The 22,633-nt window shown below is 42.5% G+C and overlaps 1 protein-coding gene across 1 annotated transcript in view; it reads left to right on the forward strand.

Moving 5' to 3' along the window:
* Positions 1-22,633, forward strand: part of ryr2a (ryanodine receptor 2a (cardiac)) — a 133,131-nt gene that overhangs the window by 56,396 nt on the left and 54,102 nt on the right. Inside the window, exons 6-26 of the mRNA XM_030774888.1 lie at positions 326-400; positions 967-1,045; positions 1,576-1,688; positions 2,487-2,586; positions 3,129-3,225; positions 5,539-5,613; positions 6,816-6,972; positions 8,562-8,726; positions 9,397-9,518; positions 10,255-10,438; positions 11,345-11,480; positions 12,326-12,421; positions 14,316-14,434; positions 14,611-14,744; positions 15,605-15,846; positions 17,297-17,489; positions 18,684-18,900; positions 19,361-19,465; positions 20,767-20,870; positions 21,744-21,827; positions 22,363-22,522. Coding sequence (XP_030630748.1) covers positions 326-400; positions 967-1,045; positions 1,576-1,688; positions 2,487-2,586; positions 3,129-3,225; positions 5,539-5,613; positions 6,816-6,972; positions 8,562-8,726; positions 9,397-9,518; positions 10,255-10,438; positions 11,345-11,480; positions 12,326-12,421; positions 14,316-14,434; positions 14,611-14,744; positions 15,605-15,846; positions 17,297-17,489; positions 18,684-18,900; positions 19,361-19,465; positions 20,767-20,870; positions 21,744-21,827; positions 22,363-22,522 — 2,757 coding nt within the window. The remainder of the gene's footprint in view (positions 1-325; positions 401-966; positions 1,046-1,575; positions 1,689-2,486; positions 2,587-3,128; positions 3,226-5,538; positions 5,614-6,815; positions 6,973-8,561; positions 8,727-9,396; positions 9,519-10,254; positions 10,439-11,344; positions 11,481-12,325; positions 12,422-14,315; positions 14,435-14,610; positions 14,745-15,604; positions 15,847-17,296; positions 17,490-18,683; positions 18,901-19,360; positions 19,466-20,766; positions 20,871-21,743; positions 21,828-22,362; positions 22,523-22,633) is intronic.

The following is a 22,633-nucleotide window of genomic DNA, read 5'->3' on the forward strand; positions in this document are numbered from 1 at the left end:
ATTAGTCAGAGGGCACTGTGTTGGTCCTCAGTTGGACTAAAGTGAGTACATTTTGATGAAATTTGCATTTTTGTCAGCCAGTTGTAATTTGGTTCTTATTAGTTGTGATTAATGTCTCCTGTGAATTTAATGGTTATTGGCTCCTCTGTCTGTCTGTGTTCACAGTAGTCTCCTGTTGGTTTTGATCAGGATACCTGTCACAGAGCTCATGTCAAGTTCATAGTGGCCGCACATAGTGTGTGTGTGTGTGTGTGTGTGTGTGTGTGTGTTTGTGTGTGCGCGCGCATGCGTGCGCCTGTTTCACTAACTCTGGGTTGTGTTTCAGACGGCCCAGGGAGGGGGTCACCGTACCCTGCTTTATGGTCATGCAGTTCTCCTCAGACACTCCTACAGTGGCATGGTGAGTCAGTCTGCTATAGTCTACACATTATATTCCATGGGAAATTCACAAAGATGAAGCACAGATCACAAAAATGAAGCACAAAGATGCACTGAAACTTACACTTACTGAGCATCCATGGAGCAGTCATTAAGCTGTCATAGAGCACTTATGCAGCACCCATCAAGCAGCCAAGGGGCTGTTATACAGCTCTTATAGAGCATCAACAAAGCAGTCATTAAGCTGTCATAGAACACTTACGGAGCACCCGTAGAGCAGTCATTAAGCTGTCATAGAACACTAATAGAGCACCCGTAGAGCAGTCATTAAGCTGTCATAGAACACTTATGGAGCACCCATAGAGCAGTCATTAAGCTGTCATAGAACACTTATGGAGCACGCATAGAGCAGTCATTAAGCTGCCATAGGGCAATCATAACATGGTTATAAAGGAATCATGGAGCAGACATAGAGCACTAACAAAGCTCTTGAAATGTTACATCACAGCATGACAGAAAATGTGTCACCTCATTTCAAAGCCCTGATTAGGTAGTGAGACTGACCCTTTCTTCTGTCTCTCTCTTCAGTACTTATGCTGCTTGTCTACGTCACGCTCGTCAACAGATAAACTCGCATTTGATGTGGGCCTGCAGGAAGACACTACAGGTGGACATATGACCCTGTCCCTCTAATATATCATTTTGTGCTTTCAATACCTTCACATTTTTTACCAGCACATTCTCTTAGAATTACCATTACTGACCAAGCATTGGTCGCCAACATTTCTCATCAAACAAAAATTTGGTGAATGTACCGAGTGTCCGTGTGTGTTATTTAGTCTAAGTGGACTCTGTGTGCTGCATCAGGTCAGACTGCTTTTGTGCTGATAAGCTTTGCCTGAAGGGAGACGTACTCAGCACGGAACAGACTGTGAGAATGTGTGTGTGTGTGGGTTGTGGGCCTGTCTGTCCGTGTGTGTTGTGTGTTTGTGTGTGTGCGTGTTTGTGTGTGTGTGTGTGTGTGTTGTTGTAATTCTGTCCTCATGTCACATCAAGGGAACCCATCAGCACAGACTGCCTTCAGAGACCACTTTCTGTATCAGACAGGAGAGTACATCATGTACCTTCAGGCACTGAGAGTGTGTGTGTGTTTGTGTGTGTGTGTGTTTGTGTGTGTGTGTGCGCGTTTGTATATAGGAGAAGCATGTTGGTGGACCATACACCCGGCCTCCAAGCAGAGGTCAGAAGGTGAGAAGGTGCGTGTGGGGGACGACCTCATCCTCGTCAGTGTGTCCTCTGAGCGTTACCTGGTGAGTCTTTGTTTATCAACACAGACAACGTCACACACACTCCACCCATCAAAAATTTCCCCAAACCATCCTTATGCTATTAGTGTGGTGTATCCACAGAGCCCTAGTAAAACAGACATCTACAGCATCATCCATTGAAACTTTACTGAATGTGCTTGTTTATCTGTCATATAGATAGACAAGGAGTTGACAGCTTGTAGCTGCAAAACAATAAACAGCTTCACGTTATCAGCTCTCTTAAGTGAGCTATGATCTGATAGAGAAGGGAACAGATGAGTTTTCACTTTACTCTGAGACTGTTTGGTATTCTCTATCCGGTGTCCCCGGTGCCATCATGTCAAAAAATGGTGAGGAGAGAACAGGTTTTGTTTAAAGAATTAGTAGAAATAAAAAAACCTACCGTGGTTTTCAGTTAAACAAATGCAGTGTAATTAGAAATCATAATGGGCGAATGGCTGTAGAAAATCTAATCCAATGCGCCTGTGGAGTGTGAAAAGACTTTGGTCACACTGTGATGCGTGGTGTCATGTGGTTTTGTGTCCTGGCTTGTTTTGGGAGATTTATAATTGAGTGTCAGTGTAGACAGTTATTATGTTTTACTTCTTCCAGTTTACTTCTCTCTTACAAAAGGTTAGGTAACACTTTGGCATTGGTAAGGTTTTTTTTTTTTTTTTTTTTCCACTGATGACAGGTGCAGTGCATTATTTAGTATTTTTGAAGGACTTTTATGTGCTGCTCTGCATAGTGAAGTCCTCCTCCTTCTGCCTCTGTCTGTCTGTCTGCCTGTCTCTCTCTCAGCACTTGTCTTACGGGAATGGAAGTCTACACGTGGATGCTGCCTTCCAGCAGACGCTCTGGAGCGTGGCACCAATCTGCTCAGGCAGCGAGGTGGCACAAGGTCTGTGTGTGTGTGTGCGTGTGTGTGTTTGTGTGTGTGCGTGTGATACGTTTTTATATCTGCCAAATATAGAGATTTCCCCAGATTAATGCACACCCAAACACATACACACACACACACATGCACATACACTTATACATGCCCACACACACACACACACACAAATACAGATCGATGCAAACGCACACATACAAGGGAAAAAAAACAGCATGCTGTGTAAGTGGACCAAATGTCCTTGGTTATGTAAGAATGCTCACATTAGAGTTGTGAATGTCACATTTAATGTCTGCCAGTCATGACCATGAAGATGTAAATGATGTTATTCAAGCAGTTAGAACAGATCCATGATTAACTGTGGTCCACAGGATGGAGGTAACTTTTGAAAGGATTACAAGGTCAGTTATCTAAATGGTCCAAAGATTACCTAGCAAATGCCCGGGTCAGATTAATAGTAAGAACCTTTTCTTCCTGTGGAGGTGTTGTGTTAAATACTGCTCCCTGCCAGGATTCATCAGCCTCTCTACTTTCCCTGTGTGTCATAGGTTACCTCATCGGTGGAGACGTGCTGCGGCTGCTGCATGGGCACATGGACGAGTGCCTGACCGTTCCGTCAGGGGAACACGGCGAGGAGCAGCGCAGGTCAGTGGGCCTCCTGAGAGAGCTCATCTGTGAGGCCCAATCGGATCTGTCCTTCTATCCTAACGCTCACTCTTCTCCTTTTAAGGCTCTGCACTAAGGCTCATGAGGATTTTCTCTGGGGCTGATTAAACAGCCTGCCTGATTAACTTAAATATTACCACTGGACTCTATTGAGGTTTTATGTGAAATGCTATGCTGGCTGGAGGTGGCTGCTATCCAGCATGGCAGGGATGGGGGGGGGGGGGGGGGTAAATGACCTGTGGTGCCACATTAATAACACTGCAGCTTCTCCATATTTGGTGTGATTTCGGTCCTGGATGCTGTTGGTGATGTATACGCCTAATCTTTTGAGTTTTGTATCCAGTGTGCTCAATGGCTTACTTTAATGCAGCTCTTGACTGCAAGTTAAGAGGTGAAAGCTTATCAGCTGGAGCATCGCTGTCTGTGTGGCAAGTGCATGTTTGGGATGTTCAACCACACAGGCCACCGTTACCTTCTATGGACATGCTAGCAAGGACATCAGCACATTGATGACAAGCATGACTTTATTATTCTGCTTCTGCAATGTAAACACAGTGTTCAGCTTCAAGTAATACTGGCTCCATTGTCTGTGTTTGTGGATGTGAGAGAGAGAAACCCTGAAAGGTATAGGGACAAGCATCAGACAGAGAGAAAGAGAGAAAAAGAGAGAGAGAGAGAGAGAGGGAGAGAGAGCAAAAGCAAGCAAAGAAAGAGAGAGATTTAAAGACAGAAGGCAGAGAGAGAGAGAGCATGACAGTAAAAGAAAGAAAGAGAGATTATATTTATTGTTGTCAGTCTAGCACCACATCAGTCATTAACGATTGCTTTTTTGTTAGTTCTGAGAAGAAAACAGCTCTTCTGGGGACCCAAAGACACACACTCACACACACATACGCACCCCTTTGCTTGCAAAGTCACTTTGTGCCGCAAGCGAGCATTTCTGCTCTCCTTAAATGCACTGCTTTCCTCCCAGTTTAACTAAGTGACTTTATACTCAAACTAGGCCAGGCTGTGCTGGAGCAGGTGTGGTCTCCCTGGACTTTGAGCAGGTGGAGTCCTGTAGACAGAATAAGCTTAATTCCCTAAACATGGCAGCAGCACGGCTTTAAGAGTTACAGGATCCACTGGGCTTTGTGGTCTTCTGCTCTGCACACATACTTACAGTAACTGCCAGCTCTCATTACTGAGTTCTGTTCTTCATTAAACCCCTTAGCCAGGAATTATGCAAAGAAAGTTTGATCAAGGCTGCCCTGTTTAGCTATTAATGCCCGGTTATTGAAGTTAGATGAAAGTGGAAGGCTTATACTGATCTACCATATATTGGACATTTTGTCTAAGCTTTTGTAAGCTGTGTCATCAGCGGGTCTCTGAAAGACAAAGTGAATAGAGTGTTACAGAGAGTACGTTACCTTTGAAAACCGAATGAGAAAGGTGTAATGTAGCTTTTTTTTTTCTTTCTTTTTTGTCTTTCTTTTTTTTTCTGTGAATTTTTGCTTATTTCAGCCAAGGTTCTGTATTGCCTGTAGAATTTGTTGGGTGCTTTTCACTCACACTGACCTTGGTTGCCTCATTTTCGGACATAAAACGCAAATGAACGAGAAAGAACAAAACATTTTTCTCTATCTTTTTAACTCAAAGGAGATGCTTGCGTGTTATATAAGAGTGTATTGTGTGTAGAGCACAGCTTTTGTGGAGCCTTGCTTGGATAGAGCTCTGTGTGTGTGTGTGTGTGTGTGTGCGCGTGGTAGGAAGACGCTCCTGTGGCCTTGAGCAATGGAAATCAGCCTCAGATATTCAGCTGAAATTGCAAGACCTGAAAACCCCTCTCTTTCCCTGTTTTAATGTTAAATGAACAATACTTTGAAGTTAGAAGAACCTAATGATTTTAGGGAATAGATTAATGTATTATTTTCCTGATGCTAGTTAGACTGATTTCACCGTGCTCTAGATTGACTTCACTCTTTTCATTCTTATCAGTCTCATAAAAACTTAGAACAACTCATAAAAACAACAGCAATATACAGACCAATTCTCGTGTTATCCCTTTAAGGAGTACCCTTGAAAATCACTCGTGCAGACCTGCTGGTCTTTCTGTCAACAGGTGTCAGACAAGTGCTAAACATTTATAAACATTTATGTTTTGCTTGTGAAGTTGCCTGCGTAGTTGCAGGCGAAGTTCTTTGATGGATTCTCTTCTCTCAATATGTTTCTATGGAATTGATGATCCGATGTCTTTTGAAAACAGTTTGTTGATCATTTTCACTCCTCTGGATGTCTCTGGTCTACCTCTAGGACGGTACACTATGAAGGGGGTGCTGTGTCCAGTCATGCCCGTTCTCTATGGAGGCTGGAGACGCTTCGCGTCGCGTGAGTGAAAACCCTCATTTCACACACTGCACGGCATGGAGACAGTGCAGAAATAGCTAATTACACTCAGCATTTACTTCTTATCTTTCAACATACTCATCAAAGCCTTATCTAACATCAGATAGGAAGATAACATGGCAAAATTTAAAGAACAAGCAATTTAATTTCAGTATCGTCTACTTACTCCTGAATGAGTTTGTTACGCTGACTAATCAGTGCTGAGATTACTTGATTCCTGAGGTGTAATTTAGTGTAAATTTGACAAGTTTTCACTTTTGCCGGAGCCAAATGTCTTTTACTGATCTAAAATCTTGTGCTTGAAAGTTTACCATTGACCCAACTCTCGTCCCTCCACTCTGACAGGAGAGAGTGCATTTTTAACCTCTCAGCTGAAAACTGCATGACAGGGCCTCATTAGAAAGAGAATGTCCCAGAGCTGTGCACGATTGGGTGCATTTCAGCCCATTTAACATCATAAGTCTGAGTTTGTGCAGTTCTGTCCCCTCTGGATCCTCTGGGCAGAAGGCTATATTACATAATATTGGGCTGTAGGGAAATCTGGCACCCTGTAGAACGCAATCCCTAACATTTGCATGCCTGTGAAGTGTCTAACTAAGCACAGCAAGAAATTAGCCCAAAATAGACACAACTACAGACAATTCTTTTGTGTTGTATGAGGGCTTAATGGACAAAGGTCGCTTTCTGATAGCTCGGCTATAAATATCCAGGGCTGTGTGGCATGTGGTAGTTTATCATTTTGGCATTTTGAGGTTGTGGCCACATTCTAAATCAGGGTATACAAATACTAGTTCATACAAAAGTTTTGAACACTCAACTAAACAGGTTCTCATTTTCCTCTTGTGATGAAATATGGGACACTGAGCAGGGCTTTTTAACTCTGTACGTTGCCCCAAATAGTGTTCTTTCAAATGAACTGAAGAGAAAATATATTACAAGCCTAGTCTAACTTCATTTCCTCTGGCTGTACGACTGCACAGACCCTTAAGAATTTCAGTGACTAAAATTTTGTGTATTTCTCTTAAATGGCTGAAATCCCCTTGAAGCCTTTGCCTGATGTACTTTTAAAAAAGGATTTAAAAAGATCACAGTTTTTCCAGCTTCAACATCAAACGCTCAGCTGTCTGTGATCTTGCATGCCTGTATTTCTCCGACTGGTTTCTGACTAAGGCGTGTCTGTACAGATGGAGCGGCAGCCACACTCGTTGGGGTCAGCCTTTTCGGCTTCGGCACGTCACCACGGGCAAGTACCTGAGCCTCACAGACGATAAAGGCCTCCTGCTCATGGACAAAGAGAAGGCCGACGTTAAATCCACCGCGTTCTGCTTCCGCTCCTCTAAGGTGCAGTCTGGGTCAAGTCTGCACTCTGCAGCTCATTCTCATGCCCTCTGAACCCATCTGAGGATGTCATAACGTTTCCACAACGTTCTCACAACGTTCTCACAACGTTTTATATGGTCTCAGAACATGTAGCATTCTTACAGTTTCTCCAGCATGCTCAGTTAGGGGTAACGCTCTCATGTTGGTTATATAACATCCCATTGTATATTCAGAGTACAGTAAATGTAGAATTGACATTTCAGTGATATCACAATTTTGTTTTAACATTAAATCAAATTCTCATAACTTTAATACAAAATTGTAACTTCAGGTGTTTTAAGAGGCCATAAACCATTCTGAATTAATGTTTTCATAACATCACTTAAGATTCAGAGAAATTCTCTGAATTATATTGAACCTTCACACCCTTTGTACCACATCATATATCGAAACAATGACATTCTGTGTTGGCTGACAAAATCTACTTACTTGCATTGTTTTTAGTTACCAGAAGTGCTGTATGAAGTGTAAAGAGCTGATAATTACTAAAGCCTGAAGACTGTTACTGGTCTCGTTATCATGTAATTATACAGGTATGAAATAGAGCTTCTGATTCTAGACAGAGGACTTCACTCTGGATATGTTCCCCTTAAATGACTACTGGTCCTGTCCTGAGTGTGTGGCATACTTTACAAACATCTGTGGACTTTTATGGGAAGCATTTGTGTGAGATACTTGACAGGTTCAAATAACAGCACCATATTCTCACTGTTCTCTCTCCCTTGCCCTACTGAGCTTGGGATTTATGGCTTTCATTGGGAACACTAATTTTGGTGAACCTATCTTGATGTGTGTGTGTGTGTGTGTGTGTGTGTGTAAGAGGATAAGAGGATGGTAGTGACTGTGTGTATGTGTGTGTGTGTGTGTGTGTGTGCATGAGGGTGTTAGGGAGAGAAGGAGAGAGATAAATAGGGAAAAAGATTGCAGGTTAGAGGCGGTGAGACACGTCTGAGTCCTGGCTGTCTGGAGGGAAGCGTTGATATCTGTCTTTGTGACATGGCATTACATGGCAGCTTTGTCAGGTGTCATCATTCCAGTCAACTGCTGCTCACTCTGACTCAGCACTGCTGCCATGCTTCACTTAGCACCTACACACACATACACACACATACACACACACACACTCACACACACACACACAGACACACACACACACACACACACACACACACAGACACACACACACACACACACACACACAGACACGCACGCACGCACACACACACACAAACACACAGACACACACACGCACAGACACACACACACTCACACATTCACACACACACACATACGTGCACACGCACACACACACACACATGCACGCACACACACACACACACAGACACGGGCTCTCACACACACACACTTGTACACACAGACTTACTGAGCCCAGGTTGCAAGGCTGAACAACATGAGATAAAATGTGAATAACAATAATAACGCATTTTGTTATTTTCAGTAAAAATAACAATACACATCATATTAATATGTTAATCATTATATATTATTCTAATGGAATAATCTGTTTTATCATGTGTTATGGGCTACAGGAGAAGCTGGACTCGGGTTTTAAGAAGGAGGTGGATGGGATGGGCGTGGCCGATATTAAGTACGGCGACTCCGTCTGCTACATTCAGCACGTGGACACGGGGCTTTGGCTCACATACCAGTCAGTGGATGCCAAATGTGCTCGCATGGGTGGAGTCCAAAGAAAGGTAATCATATGCTCACAGATGGGACATGTTGAAAACATGCAGAAAGAACATTAATATAAATTAGTATCGTCTGGAACCGTTTCTCCACAAGAGATCTGATGTGTAAGGAGACCCATTCATCACAGAAGCAACATGGATGAGTTTTCTGGCACATTCAGTAGTTGCTACACACATCTTTATTTGAGAAGATGTACCTGTGAAAATAATGGAAAAACAAACTCTTTTTCCATTATTATAACTTTTTTAAAACCTAATACTTTTGAAAAGTCCTTTTAATTTTTGATAGTGTGGACTTTTTTGTGGGACACTCTTAAACAGAAGTTCATGGATTGTCAGAGCAGGGAAGAGAGAGGATGGATGCGGCTTTCCTGACATTGTTAGCTTAGCGTAATGGTTTTATTCAGACGAGGCGGCTGTTGAGCTGATTTGCAGAATGGGCTCATTAGAAAGACATAAAACACTCGATGACTCATTACTCTTCCTCTTGCCACCGTGGCCTGCTCACAAGGAGCTGAATAGAGACAGGCAGATGGCTTCTCCTAGGAATGACTGTGTGCATGGGCCTGTGTGAATATGTGTGTTTTTGTGAGTGAGTGACAGCTTTTGAGTGTGTGTGTGTGTGTGTGTGTGTGTGTGTGTGAAGCTCACACATGTGTGTATGTCTTCATAGGCTATAATGCACCATGAAGGTCACATGGATGACGGTCTGACGCTGTCACGATCTCAGCATGAAGAGTCCCGCACTGCCAGAGTTATCCGCAGCACAGTCTTCCTCTTTAATCGCTTCATCAGGTCAGACTCCATATAGGACACGCACGCACGCATGCACACATACACACACGCGCGCGCGCGTTCCCACTCACACACACACACACACACACGCACGCACCCACACACACACACACACACACACACGCACGCACCCACACACGCATGCACACACACACACACACACGCACGCACGCACACTATCATTCACACACATACACACACACATACACACACACACACACATATACACACACATACACACATTCACACACACAAGCACACAAGCACTTAACAATGCACGTAACCAGTGAAATATTTTATCTCTTTTCATTTTAATTATAGCCATCATATGTGTTTACCCAAGTGGAGGCCAGAGAATATCCTCGCTAGGTCTCCATCTCCGTCAGATATTTATATTCCCACAGGGGATAATATCTGAACCTAAACCACACACACACACACACACATACACATACACACACACACACACACACACACACACACACTCACACACACACACACACACACACACACATACACATCATGCTGTTGTCTGTTTCAAAATGATGTTGTAATATAATTGCAAGATGAGTTTTTCTAAATTGTGTTATTCAGATTGAGTTCATGCATATCTAAAGGGAATGTAAAATTAAATGAATATGTTTGTCATAGAGGCACATTAATTCCCTCTTGGTAACCGTTGTCAGTGTTTGTTGTTTCTCACTCCTTCTGATATTTGTCCTATGCACTTGTACAGGGGTCTTGACGCTCTAAGTAAAAAAGGAAAGACCTCAACGCTAGACCTGCCAATTGAGTCAGTCAGCCTGAGTCTTCAGGATCTGATTGGCTACTTCCAGCCACCTGATGAGCACCTGGAACATGAGGACAAGCAGAACCGGCTGCGAGCCCTGAAGAACCGACAGAACCTCTTCCAGGAGGAGGTAGAAAAAATGCTGCTTTATCAGACACAGATTCACACTGAATTACCACAGTGTACTCAAACTGTACAAACTCATAGAGGTGCCTAAGAGGATGATATATGCTGTAGCTTATGGATACATATTCATGACATGAGCTTTGTCTCTGTGGTGAACCATTATGCCTGTTTACAAAGTGGTAATGAATCTTCTATTGTTAAACTTTTTTTATCCTTTATTACTATTGCTTATGAAAGCTTGATGATTCTACAATATGCAAATGCAGGGCTGTCAGGATGTGTTGCCCTGTGTGTATGTGTGTGTGTGTGTGGGTGTGGGTGTGGGTGTGGGTGTGTATGTCTGTGTTTGCAAGCACAGGGCTGTTAATTTGTTGTGTAACTGCTGAATCAGCTCAGTCCTGCTGTAGCAGTTTGTACATGTCTGACTAAAAATGAACTCTGCTTTTGCCGGTCTATAGCTTTCATTTAGGGTCAGACCTGCAATATCCACCAATACCCATCAATGTCAGGCTTAGAGAAACAAACACACACACACACACACACACACACACACACACTGTGCTCACAGCCCATTTCATGGCCAGTTTATGACCAACTGCTCTTAATCCTTCTCCAACTTGACAAACAACTCAAACAATATTATATTTCAGACATAAATATAAACTGCTACTTTTGCTTCACAAAGCTTTAAATGGTCCAGTAGTTGAAACACGGTAGTAGAGAGTTTATACCAATTGAGCTTTTTTTTTCTCTTTTGTTCAGTTGTTTCTGTGAAGTAATATGGACTCTGTTAATAGTTGTCAGTATTGTATGGGTAGTGAGTATATTTTGTGATATTCTATATGTAGGCTAGGAGTAATATGCCTTTGGCTTTGTGTGTGTGTGTGTGTGTGTGTGTGTTCTATCACAGGGTATGATCAACCTGGTGCTGGAGTGTATAGACAGACTGCATGTGTACAGTAGTGCTGCTCACTTTGCAGAGGTGGCTGGCAGGGAGGCAGGAGAGACCTGGAAATCCATACTCAACTCACTATACGAATTACTGGGTAAGAACTCGCTCTCTCTCTTTCTCCACTTGTGCTTCATTTTTTGCAGTGGGCAGTATTCAGTATTTAGAATTGATTCTGTATTTAGTGTTTCGAATAACAGGATAGTAATAAAACAACATATACGACTGTCTTGCCTCATTTCTCTCAGACCTGACCAGACTCACAGAGTGGCCCTGCTTTTAGTTGTCTTATTTCTGCCATTGGCACACCTGTTCCTCTGTTTAGATACAGGAGGAGAGGAAAAGAGAATGGAGTGGAGAGGAGAGGAGGTTGAAAGGGAGGAGAGAAGAGGAGTAGAGACAGAGGCAATCAGAGGAGAAGAGAAGAGATTGGGATGGAGAGGAAAAGAGATTGAGATGAAGAGGAGAAGAGATGAGGGGTAGAGAGGAGAGAAGAGGAGTGAAGAGGAGGCAGTGATAGCTAGGAGAGAACAGGAGAGGAGAGGGAATCGTCGCTCCAGCACATGAATGCTTAATGAGAGCGCTGCTCGCTGACTCTGGTCTCTGAGGATTTAGCGATGTTTAACAAATTGCAAAAGGGCTGCCACGGGTTGGCATTTTTTAAAGTGGCGTCTGGCCACATGTCATATGTCCCTGCCCAAACACACTCCAGCCCTTATTACCTCAGTGCGTGTGGCTTTGGTTTTCCCTCCGCTCACCCAGCTCATCTGTTCTACAGAGGCCCAGCCACATGTAATTTCAGTCATTTGAGGTAGTTTCAAATTTAGCCAAAATTACCTTGAATCTACTGTTTACAGGAACTCTCTCTCTCTCTCTCTCTCTCTCTCTCTCTCTCTCTCTCTCTCTCTCTTTCTCTGCCTCTCTTTTGTTTTCTCTCTCTAGCGGCTCTGATAAGAGGGAACAGGAAGAACTGTGCCCAGTTTTCAGGCTCGCTGGACTGGTTGATCAGCCGTCTGGAGAGACTGGAAGCCTCATCAGGTGTGTGTGTGTGTGTGTGTGTGTGTGTGTGTGTGTGTTTGTGTATGTCCTCCTCTGTTACATACTGAAATGCTGTTCAGGAAATACAGATTACATTTAATACCTGTACACTTTAATACACTTTGTACAGTAAACATAGTCTGCCAAAGACAGGTTGTGTTCCTAGACAACACAGTAATCTCAAAGCTTTGTAATAAACCTTTACTACCTTTATTAATGGTTGGTCATGAGGGAACATATAGTAAAATATGAACTTACAGTAAAATATAGTACACTATGTCCACTTCTGTTCAATGTCTTATGAAGTGAATACTCACAGATTACATAATCACATTAGAAGGATAAGGTATCGATACTGGGCCAAAGCGGAAGGATTACTGTCTAAAAGGAGGTGAACCGAAAGCACAGTCTGTTCTGTTAATTTAGCAGTGCTTATGTAAAAAAAAATATGAATAAATTAAAAAATGGATGGTTATGGCTGTTTTAGTCTTCAGGTTTTATGTGTGAGGAATAAATCGTGTGTGTGTGTGTGTGTGTGTGTCTGTGTGGAGGTACTGAGATATGTGTTGGGATGTACATGTATTTGTGTGGATGTATGTGTGCGTGAATGTATGCAGGTATGTATGTATGTATGCATATATGCGTGTGCAGGTGTGTATGTGTATTTGTGTATGTGCCTGTGTGTGTGTGCGTGGTTTTGTATGTTTGTGTGGGCGTTTATTGCAGGGATAATACTGAGAGAGTGTGTAATCTTTATGTCTAAGATTTCTAGTGGTCGGACATGATGCACACACGCGAGCATGTTTGACATGCAGCCCACGTTCTCAGTGCCGCCTGTGAGAGGAAAGCAGAAACAGAGAGAAAGCGAGCGAGGGATAAAGAGGAAGAGAGAGAGAGAGAGAGAGAGAGAGAGAGAGAGATGGTGGGTCAGGAAGTTGATAGACAGAACGCAGCTAATGTTAATATAGACAGGGTCATGGAGAGAGATTGAATTGAGAGAGAGAGAGAGAGAGAGCGAGCTCTAGTGCTACACGGCTACAAAGATTTCATGTGTGGAGAGTGCAGTTATGGCTGCAGTTCCTCCACAGTGAGAGTGGGTGGCTGACAGTAGGAACTCCAATATTCAATCAAAAATATCCCATAAAACTAGCCCCGCACATAATACTGTCTCCTACACAGTTACATCATGCAAAACCCACCCCACATTAGACCTGAAGAGAACCATCATTAGCCACATTAGCTTATAAGGCTTCCCCAGACTTTTGAAAGGGTTTATGAAATGAGTTTATCCATTAATTAGGGGTAATGTAGCATCTGTCTTTAATGGAATGTCATGTCATTATGTTGAGAAGATTAGTAATGGAGATATTTATGAGTGTGTGTGAATCTATTAATGTTTTACTGCATTATATATGGATGTAGCATTTATAGATTACTGTCCCTCAGCATGGTACTTAGATAGATAGACAGATAGACAGACAGATAGATAGATAGATAGACAGACAGACAGACTAATAGGAACAGAAGGAAGGAAGGAAGGAAGGACTAATGAACATACGACTGTTCTCAGATGAGGTCTCTGGTACTCCACACTGAGATTTGTATGTGGTGTTTAAAGTCCTGCTGTACAACTGAGCAGTTTTTCCAGCTCTGACAGAGAAAAGGCCACCTGCATCCTCTTCGTCTCACTCTCCCAGAGGTCTCAGTAGTGTGCGTGTGTGCGTGTGTTTGTATGTCTGCGAGAGAGCTGAGTAGGAGCAGCTGGGTCCTGACTTAGAGATCATATGAGTCAGTGGAGTTAAGAGTGAGTCAGAGTACCAACTGTGTGTGTGTGTGTGTGTGTAGAGTTAAGTGTTAATCAGAGCACCATCTGATTATGTCTGTCCTGTAACAGGAATTCTGGAGGTTTTACACTGTGTCCTGGTGGAGAGTCCTGAAGCCCTTAACATTATCAAAGAGGGACATATTAAATCCATAATCTCCCTCTTAGACAAACATGGACGCAACCACAAGGTCAGATTACGTTTCATGTATTAAAATGTATGTGTCCTCAGAATGGCAAAATTTGCCCTTCAAAGATGGGGATGAATAGTTCACACGTTTATGTTTCTGCCAGGGCACACTCACATCTTTAGCGTGCTTTTCTTTTGTGTGTGTGTGTGTGTTTAATCTTCTCTGCCGTCTCTCAGGTGTTGGACGTCCTTTGTTCTCTGTGTGTGTGCCATGGCGTAGCAGTTCGCTCCAACCAGAACCTCATCTGTGACAACCTGTTACCGGGCAGAGATCTTCTCCTCCAGACACGACTCGTGAACCACATCAGCAGGTAGCCTGAGACCCTTTTCCCCTCAGTCGCACTCCTTTACCACATCCCTCGTTCCCTTTCTCCCCCTCTCCTCATTCACAGTGGCACTTCCTTGGCTCATTCCTCTCACCTCTGACTGATGTGGGAGACAGTATGTTAACGCTAATACAGGCTCCAGCCATAATGAATTCAATTATTTATAATGAAGGTTTGAGAGGAGACTTTCAGGACAGTACCTAAGAACCTCCACCAATCAGAGCATTCAGCTATACACAGTAGCCACCCACTTCACGATCCACGTCTATCTGCTTTACCAAACCTGTCACCTCTATGTGACCTCCACTCTCACATAATGTTGGCTCTGCTATTTCGAACAGAGGGGACTTTTCACATCCAAGCAAAATCAGGATTCATAACAGCCAATGCTGACAAATGCAGTAGTATTTTGTTTGGTTGTCTCATAGCATAATTTTCTAGATGTATTATATATATACTAGTGTGTGTATGCTTTTGCTTTCAGATGCTATTCTATGGAATGGCCAGAGAGGCTTTAAAACTGCTAATTTTGACAGCTAATGCTTGTGTTAACTGAATACTTAGTGCAAACCCAAGGTTCTTCCTTTATCACAAGAATGGTGGACATATCATAGTAGAGAATCACATTACAGTAATAACATCTCTCAGTTGTACCTTTAGTGATTAATATGGTCAGATTCACATATGGTATGGTTAAGAACTTGAGTGACAGCCACACTAACTAGTAGAGCAGTATGTCACAGTGAAAATGGGCTTATAACACATTGTTAAGATATTTGCAACACGTTTTGTGTGAGTTACTAAATATCACTCAAATGTTTCATGTTTTGTTCTCTCCTCCACAGCATGAGGCCTAACATCTTCCTGGGGGTGAGTGAGGGTTCAGCTCAGTATAGAAAATGGTACTATGAGCTGATAGTGGATCACGTGGAGCCCTTTGTGACTGCTGAGGCCACTCACCTGCGCGTGGGTTGGGCTTCCACCCCCGGCTACTCCCCTTACCCCGGAGGAGGAGAAGGCTGGGGGGGCAACGGAGTGGGAGACGACCTTTACTCCTATGGCTTTGATGGATTACACCTGTGGTCAGGTAACAGGAGTTCATGGGTTGTGTGACATTAGAGTGACATCAAAGACTGCTGACGTCATTGTGAATTCATCGGTCAGTTTTAGCTAAGTGCACTTGTATTCAAATGTATGTGTAAGTGAAAAAACTGTTCTAACTATTACCTATTGTCACTGCAATATGTATCAGATTAGTTCCGCTAATGAGATGGATTAGATCAGTGATACAAGATACAAGTTAAGTGCTGTAAAACCTCAGCACTGCAAAATGAAATTTTAGCACACCAGTAAGCTGCTGGTTTACAATTAAGGTTTTTCTTTTCCCCCTGAAATGAAGCTTTAATAATCTTTTTGAAAATGAACGATAAAAGAATATAATTTGCATTTAATCCAGCAGTGTTCCTTGAAGAGGCCGTTTAGTTCAACTAATCCTCTCTCTACAATATGTTTGGGGCTAATCCCTTGTAGGCATACTGCTATCACTGCTTCCGCTGGTGTCAACTACTGCAGACGGTTTTGATTACAAGTTGTGAGAATGATCCTGGCCCATCAGCACTTTCATATTTTCCCAAAATGCGGTTGAAAGTATTGAATGGTCTCCAATTCAATCAAAGTGCAGTTTTGAGAACATTAAAAATGTTTTGCTTGTGCTCTTTCCTTGTGCAAGTGAAATTTTTTTTGTCGTCAAGTCCACCCATCTGGGATAAGTTTAAGGTCATTGTTAGCGTTTGTGTGCGAGCATATCACAGTCCAACCTCGACTTTTGCTGGGTTTAACTTTCGCAAGTTTGCCGTCAATAATTAAATGGGAATTTTGGAATTTTGCAGCCTGCTGCAGAAAATCGCAGACAACACGCATAGACTAGAAAATAAAAAGGAAAATGTAAAAACTAAAAAAAGTGTAGTAAGTCATAAATGGATAAATTATGGGGGGAGGGGGGCCTAGAGATATTCACTGTTTTTCCACTTTTGCGGGGGTCCTGCGCCCCTAATCCTGTATAAAGGCAGAGTATATGGATCTAACATATATGCTTTATTAGAATCCCCTCAGAAAATAACCATTATACTTTCTCTCACAGCTTCTCTGTATGTCTGAAGGTTTTTCCACGTGATTTACATGGAGACAGACTAGCTGATGTGTTGTAAGAGGATTTCACTGTCATTGCTTTGATATTGAGACTCCATGTGAAGTTAAGCAGAAGTTCTAGGCTGGTGTGAGTGTGTTTCTCTGTTCCATAGAGGAGAGTATTGATACTTGTGTGTCAGTTGAGAGCAGACATGTAAAATCTCAGTATGGCTCTCTTCATGCTGCGTTGCTTTTGGATGAAGGCATGCTGCATTAACATAACCTCCACTTTTCCTCCTTCTTCTTCCTTACAGACATGCAATGTTTTACTGCATCTCCATGACAGTTTTGTAAAATCATACTAATGTGTGTGTGTGTGTTTGTTTGCTGATGTGTCTGTTTTGGATTAGGCTGCATTGCACGGACAGTCAGCTCTCCTAATCAGCATCTGTTGAGGATGGAGGACGTGGTTAGCTGTTGTTTGGACCTCAGTGCTCCAAGCATCTCCTTCCGCATCAACGGTCAGCCCGTGCAAGGCATGTTCGAGAACTTCAACTCTGACAGCCTCTTCTTCCCCGTGGTCAGCTTTTCTGCTGGGGTCAAGTGAGTAAGAACAACATTTTGGAGGAGTTTAATAACAGTTTGAAAGCGCTTAATAGCAGTTTGTAGAGCTTTGTAAGATCTAACAGGGCTCTCATCAGAGCTAAAGAGTTTTGCCATGTTATAGTATCAGCCTACAAACTCGTCTGTTCTTTATTAAAACCACAGGACAGCATCTCTGTCACTGCAAGCCCTGTTTGGCTGTCAGGAGGATATTTTTGTCGGAAACACTTTATTGCATCACAATATTTTTATGTAGACTTTATAACTGAGTAACAAAACCTTATACTGGAACACACAGCAGTTTCTGCTTTTGCAGAAGGAAATGAAGTAAATATTTTCTTCAGTTAATGTAATCTGGTCATGGTCAGCACTCTTTCCATTATTTTCTGTGAAATAACGAAGCCCAGTTGTCTCACTGTGGTGTCAGAGGTTTAGGGGGGTTTGATTGAAAATGTGTCACTTTGGCCTTTACAGCTTCCTTGGCCATTAGGCATCTGCTTTCATTCACCCTCTCACCTCCTCCGCAATCATCAGCCAATTATTAATACCCCGATGGTCAGACTCTAGTTTGGAGTGGACAGACAGCCTGGAGTGGAGTGGAGAGTTTGTCATAATGCAATTACCCAAGCTCCCTAAAGCACAAGATTAATTGTTTTAGTATTGATTCCAATTATACCACACTGCCTTGGATTACAGATCAGAAAACTAGGAAACAGCACAGGCTGAATCAGTCGTCAGACTGGAGACAAGTGGCAAACTGCTGTGTCAAGATTCTGATTGGCTAGCTGCTGATTGGCTAAGCTAAAGTATTATGTATTAGACACGATTGATGATGGTAGTGTAATCTATACTGATTGTATCTACATTTCCCTCTAATGACTTGCAAATTGGCATTTGATATCCACACCCACGCTGAGTGATTTTTTGAATGTTATTCCTTTTAAAATAACCCTTAAAAATGGTGAGGTGATCAAATGATCCAGAAGGTTACATGAAAATGTAGACAAAAAAGCACAAAATTTCCCATATTACAAATTGTATTTCAAATTCCATTCCATATTGGTCATTTTCTCTTGAGCCTTCTTTGCATCGTTGATATCAAAATTGAATGATTTAATGAAGTTAAGGTGAAAAAAACTTGCTTTAAGTTAATCATTCCTGTCAGGCAAACTGAAAAAAAAAAATTTTCATCAGAGTACGCTTCCTGTTGGGTGGTCGTCACGGCGAGTTCAAGTTCCTGCCGCCGCCAGGGTACGCTCCGTGTTTTGAGGCTGTGCTGCCCAGGGAGAAGCTACGTGTGGAACACAGTCAGGAGTACAAACACGACCACAGCAGCACACGAGACCTGCTCGGCCCCACGATTACCCTCACTCAGGCTGCCTTCACCCCTACACCTGTAGACACCAGTCAGGTACAACAAAACACACTACTGTGTTAATTCTAACATGACCTAACGCAACCGCTCTTAATGAAATACGAGATGGAACTCCAATACACACCAGCAAGGCTTGTTCCTTTGCTTCCCTAAAAGCCTTTGCACCCTCTCCAATGGTACTGTTATTTGGCACGTTTTTGAGTTTTTTTTGGGGGGGGGGGGTGTTTTGTCAAACATGTACCCAATAGTCTGTGGTACAACTCTTACTGGCTCACTCAGTCACTTTCATTGTTAGTAATCAATGCCATACACAAACTACTGCTACATATACATATCATACCTTCTGCATGGCTCTCAGATCAAAAGTATACAAGCAAGGTGTTTCTTCCATTTGAAGGAGCTCTGTATGTTTTTTTTGTTTTTATTCATTTAGTTATTTCAAGCAAAGTCTTTCAGTTTTAGTTTTAACTTTCTTTGTTTTGTCTTTGGCCTATAGATTGTACTCCCTCCTCACCTAGAGCGGATCAGAGAGAAGCTAGCAGAGAACATTCACGAACTGTGGGTGATGAATAAGATTGAACTGGGCTGGACGTACGGGACGGTATGCTCCTCCCACCCCCCCTCCTTCTTCTCTACTCACCATTTTCTATCTGACTGCTGTTTCTTCATTTTACATGGTCTGACATTATTTATCTCTACATTCAGGTCACATAAAGGGCTAATATGTCATTTGTCAGGGTGTCATAATAAAAAGTCTAGCAACCAGATGGTTATGGGTTCAAACCCAAAACGTGAAAGAACAGTCCTTATGTACCGTGCACCTCATGCTTAGGCTGCTCCAGAAATGTGACCTCTGACATAGAAAATAAGAGATATGAGTGGCTTTGGATAAATGTGTCTTAAATAAAGCAGATGTCATACAAACTGTAATATCTGTTTTACAGACATACAGCTCAACAGACGAGGGTATTTGTATCATATTAATGAACTTGTCTTTCATTCAGTCAGCATGTTATGAGAGACATAATAGAAGAGTAGATTATGATCAGACAAAGTTTAATTTCCTTTGCCTTTTGATCCTTAAATTTTGTCATGAATTCAGTTTAGTTCCTGGGATTAAAAACCTGGATTAATTTTGATTGTCTTCTTCTAATCCCAGCAACTGTGGCGTAGTGTTAATGCAAACTAATTAGCTGAATTTGAACAGAGGTTTGGAATCATTCAGTTGAACATTTTGCAGCATTTCATCATCAGAGATGTTCTGCTTAACTGTGAATATTGTCTCATATATTGAAACTATTGATCATTCTCAGTCCTTTCAGTGCTGTAGCTTTATCTTCATTCTTCATGTGTACGTGAATTTACACAATTGCATTTAACAGGACGGTTGCTTAATCACTCAAGCATTCTCTCTGTCTCTCTCTCTCTCTCACACACACACACACACACACACAGAGAGAGAGAGAGAGAGAGAGAGAGAAATGCACTCTGTTGTGTTTATAGGATCTGGAGGACAGAGACGGTTGGCTGGATCAGAGCTCTGTGATTGGCTGCGAAGCCAATGGTGCTTAATTGCTAATTAAATTCACCAAGTGTGACACACAGGCTCTCAGGGCCACTGAGGGGCTGTTATAGATAGGAGAGAGAGGAGGGGGAAGGTGGAGTGAGGGTGGAAAGGAGTTGGGAAACCTGTTATATACACAAATCTTTGCTAAAATGCTGTTCACTGCTCCTCTCCTCTATTTGTGTGTCTGTGAATAGTTTGAGACAGTTATAGTCAGAAGCTACTTACCGTGCTGTTATTAACTTAAAGGCCTGAGAAAAGCTCTGTGCTCTGTTTAAAAAAATCGAGTACATTTGAAGTTTTTTTTTTTTTTTTGGGTTATGTGTTCTTTTGTGCAGATTCGGGATGACAATAAGAGACAGCATCCTTGTCTGGTAGAGTTTTCCAAGCTTCCAGAACAAGAGCGCAGCTATAATCTACAAATGTCTCTGGAGACCCTAAAGTAAGCCACCTCAGCACACACTGTACCGACCACACACAGAACACAGCGCTCAGTGCTCAAAATTCTGCTGAATGGACACGCCCTCCCACCACAGCTTCGTCTAAAACAACACTCTAATAGGTCTAACAGCAGTTTTATTTGGTTGATATGCAAACTGTACTGTAATTGATCTTAGGCGTTGTCTGGTCTGTTTATTCTTTCCGTTGATTAAAGTGATTGATGCGGGACTTTGATGGAGAATAGGCAGAGATCTCCCTCAGCAGTTACTCCAGCTTTCAAACACGCTAGCTTTAGCCTCATCTTTACGGTGGTGTTAGCCTCTTCATAACGCTCACTCTCTCTCCACAGGAAAAACAGCTGCTCAGTTCAACGCTGTTTCAAACCTTAAGGGACAACTTTGTTGCTGTAATTAATTCCATAACTCTTAAGAACGGCTTTGCGAGAGCTGTCGAAAGGCAGAAATGGCTTTAGTGACCTGAATCTGCACCACGCGCGCTTCTCTGTCTGTTCTTTAATTAAATGTCCTGTGTTGTAATGGAATGGGAGATAGACAAGAGTCACAGGCAGGCTGGAAGTGTTTCACTGGAGTCCTCATACAGATTTTCACTCATTAGTCCTCACAGAGTGCTCACACTGATTATATAGCCACGCTCTTAACACTGGTTTAGCCAAGTTTGAATGAGATTACCTGTGTGTGTGTGTGTGTGTGTGTGTGCGTGTGTGTGCGTGTGTGTGTGTGTGTGTGTGTGTGTGTTAGTTGGACTGTCAATAGTGATTCTATACATTATGTGGATGTTGATGATTTGGGTATTTGTTATGGATGGCGTGTGAAAGGTTCTCTCTGTGAACAGTAATGTTATCATTGTCACTCAGGACGTTAATGGCTCTTGGCTGCCATGTTGGCCTGGCTGACGAACATGCTGTGGAGAAAGTGAAGAATCTAAAACTCTCTGTGAAGTGAGTCTCTCTCTCTCTCTCTCTCTCTCTCTCTCTCTCTCTCTCTCTCTCTATCTCTAATGCACTATTGATGGAAAGGAATCTGTGTGGTGTGAATGAGATCTGACTCTGTAGACTGTTTGTAAGGTCATATTCCTGTCACTGAATTTTAGGCTCTTACTCATGGCATTCCTCTGAACCCAGAGCTGCACTGTACCATATTCAGTCAGTCAGTCAGAAATAAACAAGTACTACTTTTTTCTCTCTACATTAATGGTCAGGTTAGGCATATACAGTTTAATTTAAAAAAAAACAAACCGATCTCTTCAGTGCAACATTACCTATTTAAGTAAATAAGTAAAAGATTAAATCAGTACTTTAAATGTGTAGGATTCCTGTTATAACAGTGTTTGTGTTACAGCTACATGTTTTTCCTTGGTGTTTAAACCTTCCACCCTTGTGTGATCCATTTGACTACGAGCAATATTACAGTGTTACTATGTTAGTAAGGCAGGCCTGCGTGTTTATGTCTTCTCTTTGTGGTGTTCTTGTTCAGATATGAGCTGTCTAGTGGCTATAAGCCTGCTCCCATGGACCTGAGCCATATTAAACTAGCGTCTACCCAGGAGGCCATGGTGGACAAGCTGGCCGAGAATGCTCACAACGTGTGGGCCAGGGATCGCATTCGTCAGGGTTGGACCTACGGTATCCAACAGGTGTGTATATGAATGTATGTGTGTGTGTGTTTGTGTGTGTGTGTGTGTATGTGTGTGTGTGTGTGTGTGTGTGTGTGTGTGTGTGTGTGTGTGTGTGTGTGTGTATGTGTG

The sequence above is a fragment of the Chanos chanos genome, chromosome 5 (assembly GCF_902362185.1).
Source record: "Chanos chanos chromosome 5, fChaCha1.1, whole genome shotgun sequence".
Lineage (NCBI taxonomy): Eukaryota > Metazoa > Chordata > Actinopteri > Gonorynchiformes > Chanidae > Chanos > Chanos chanos.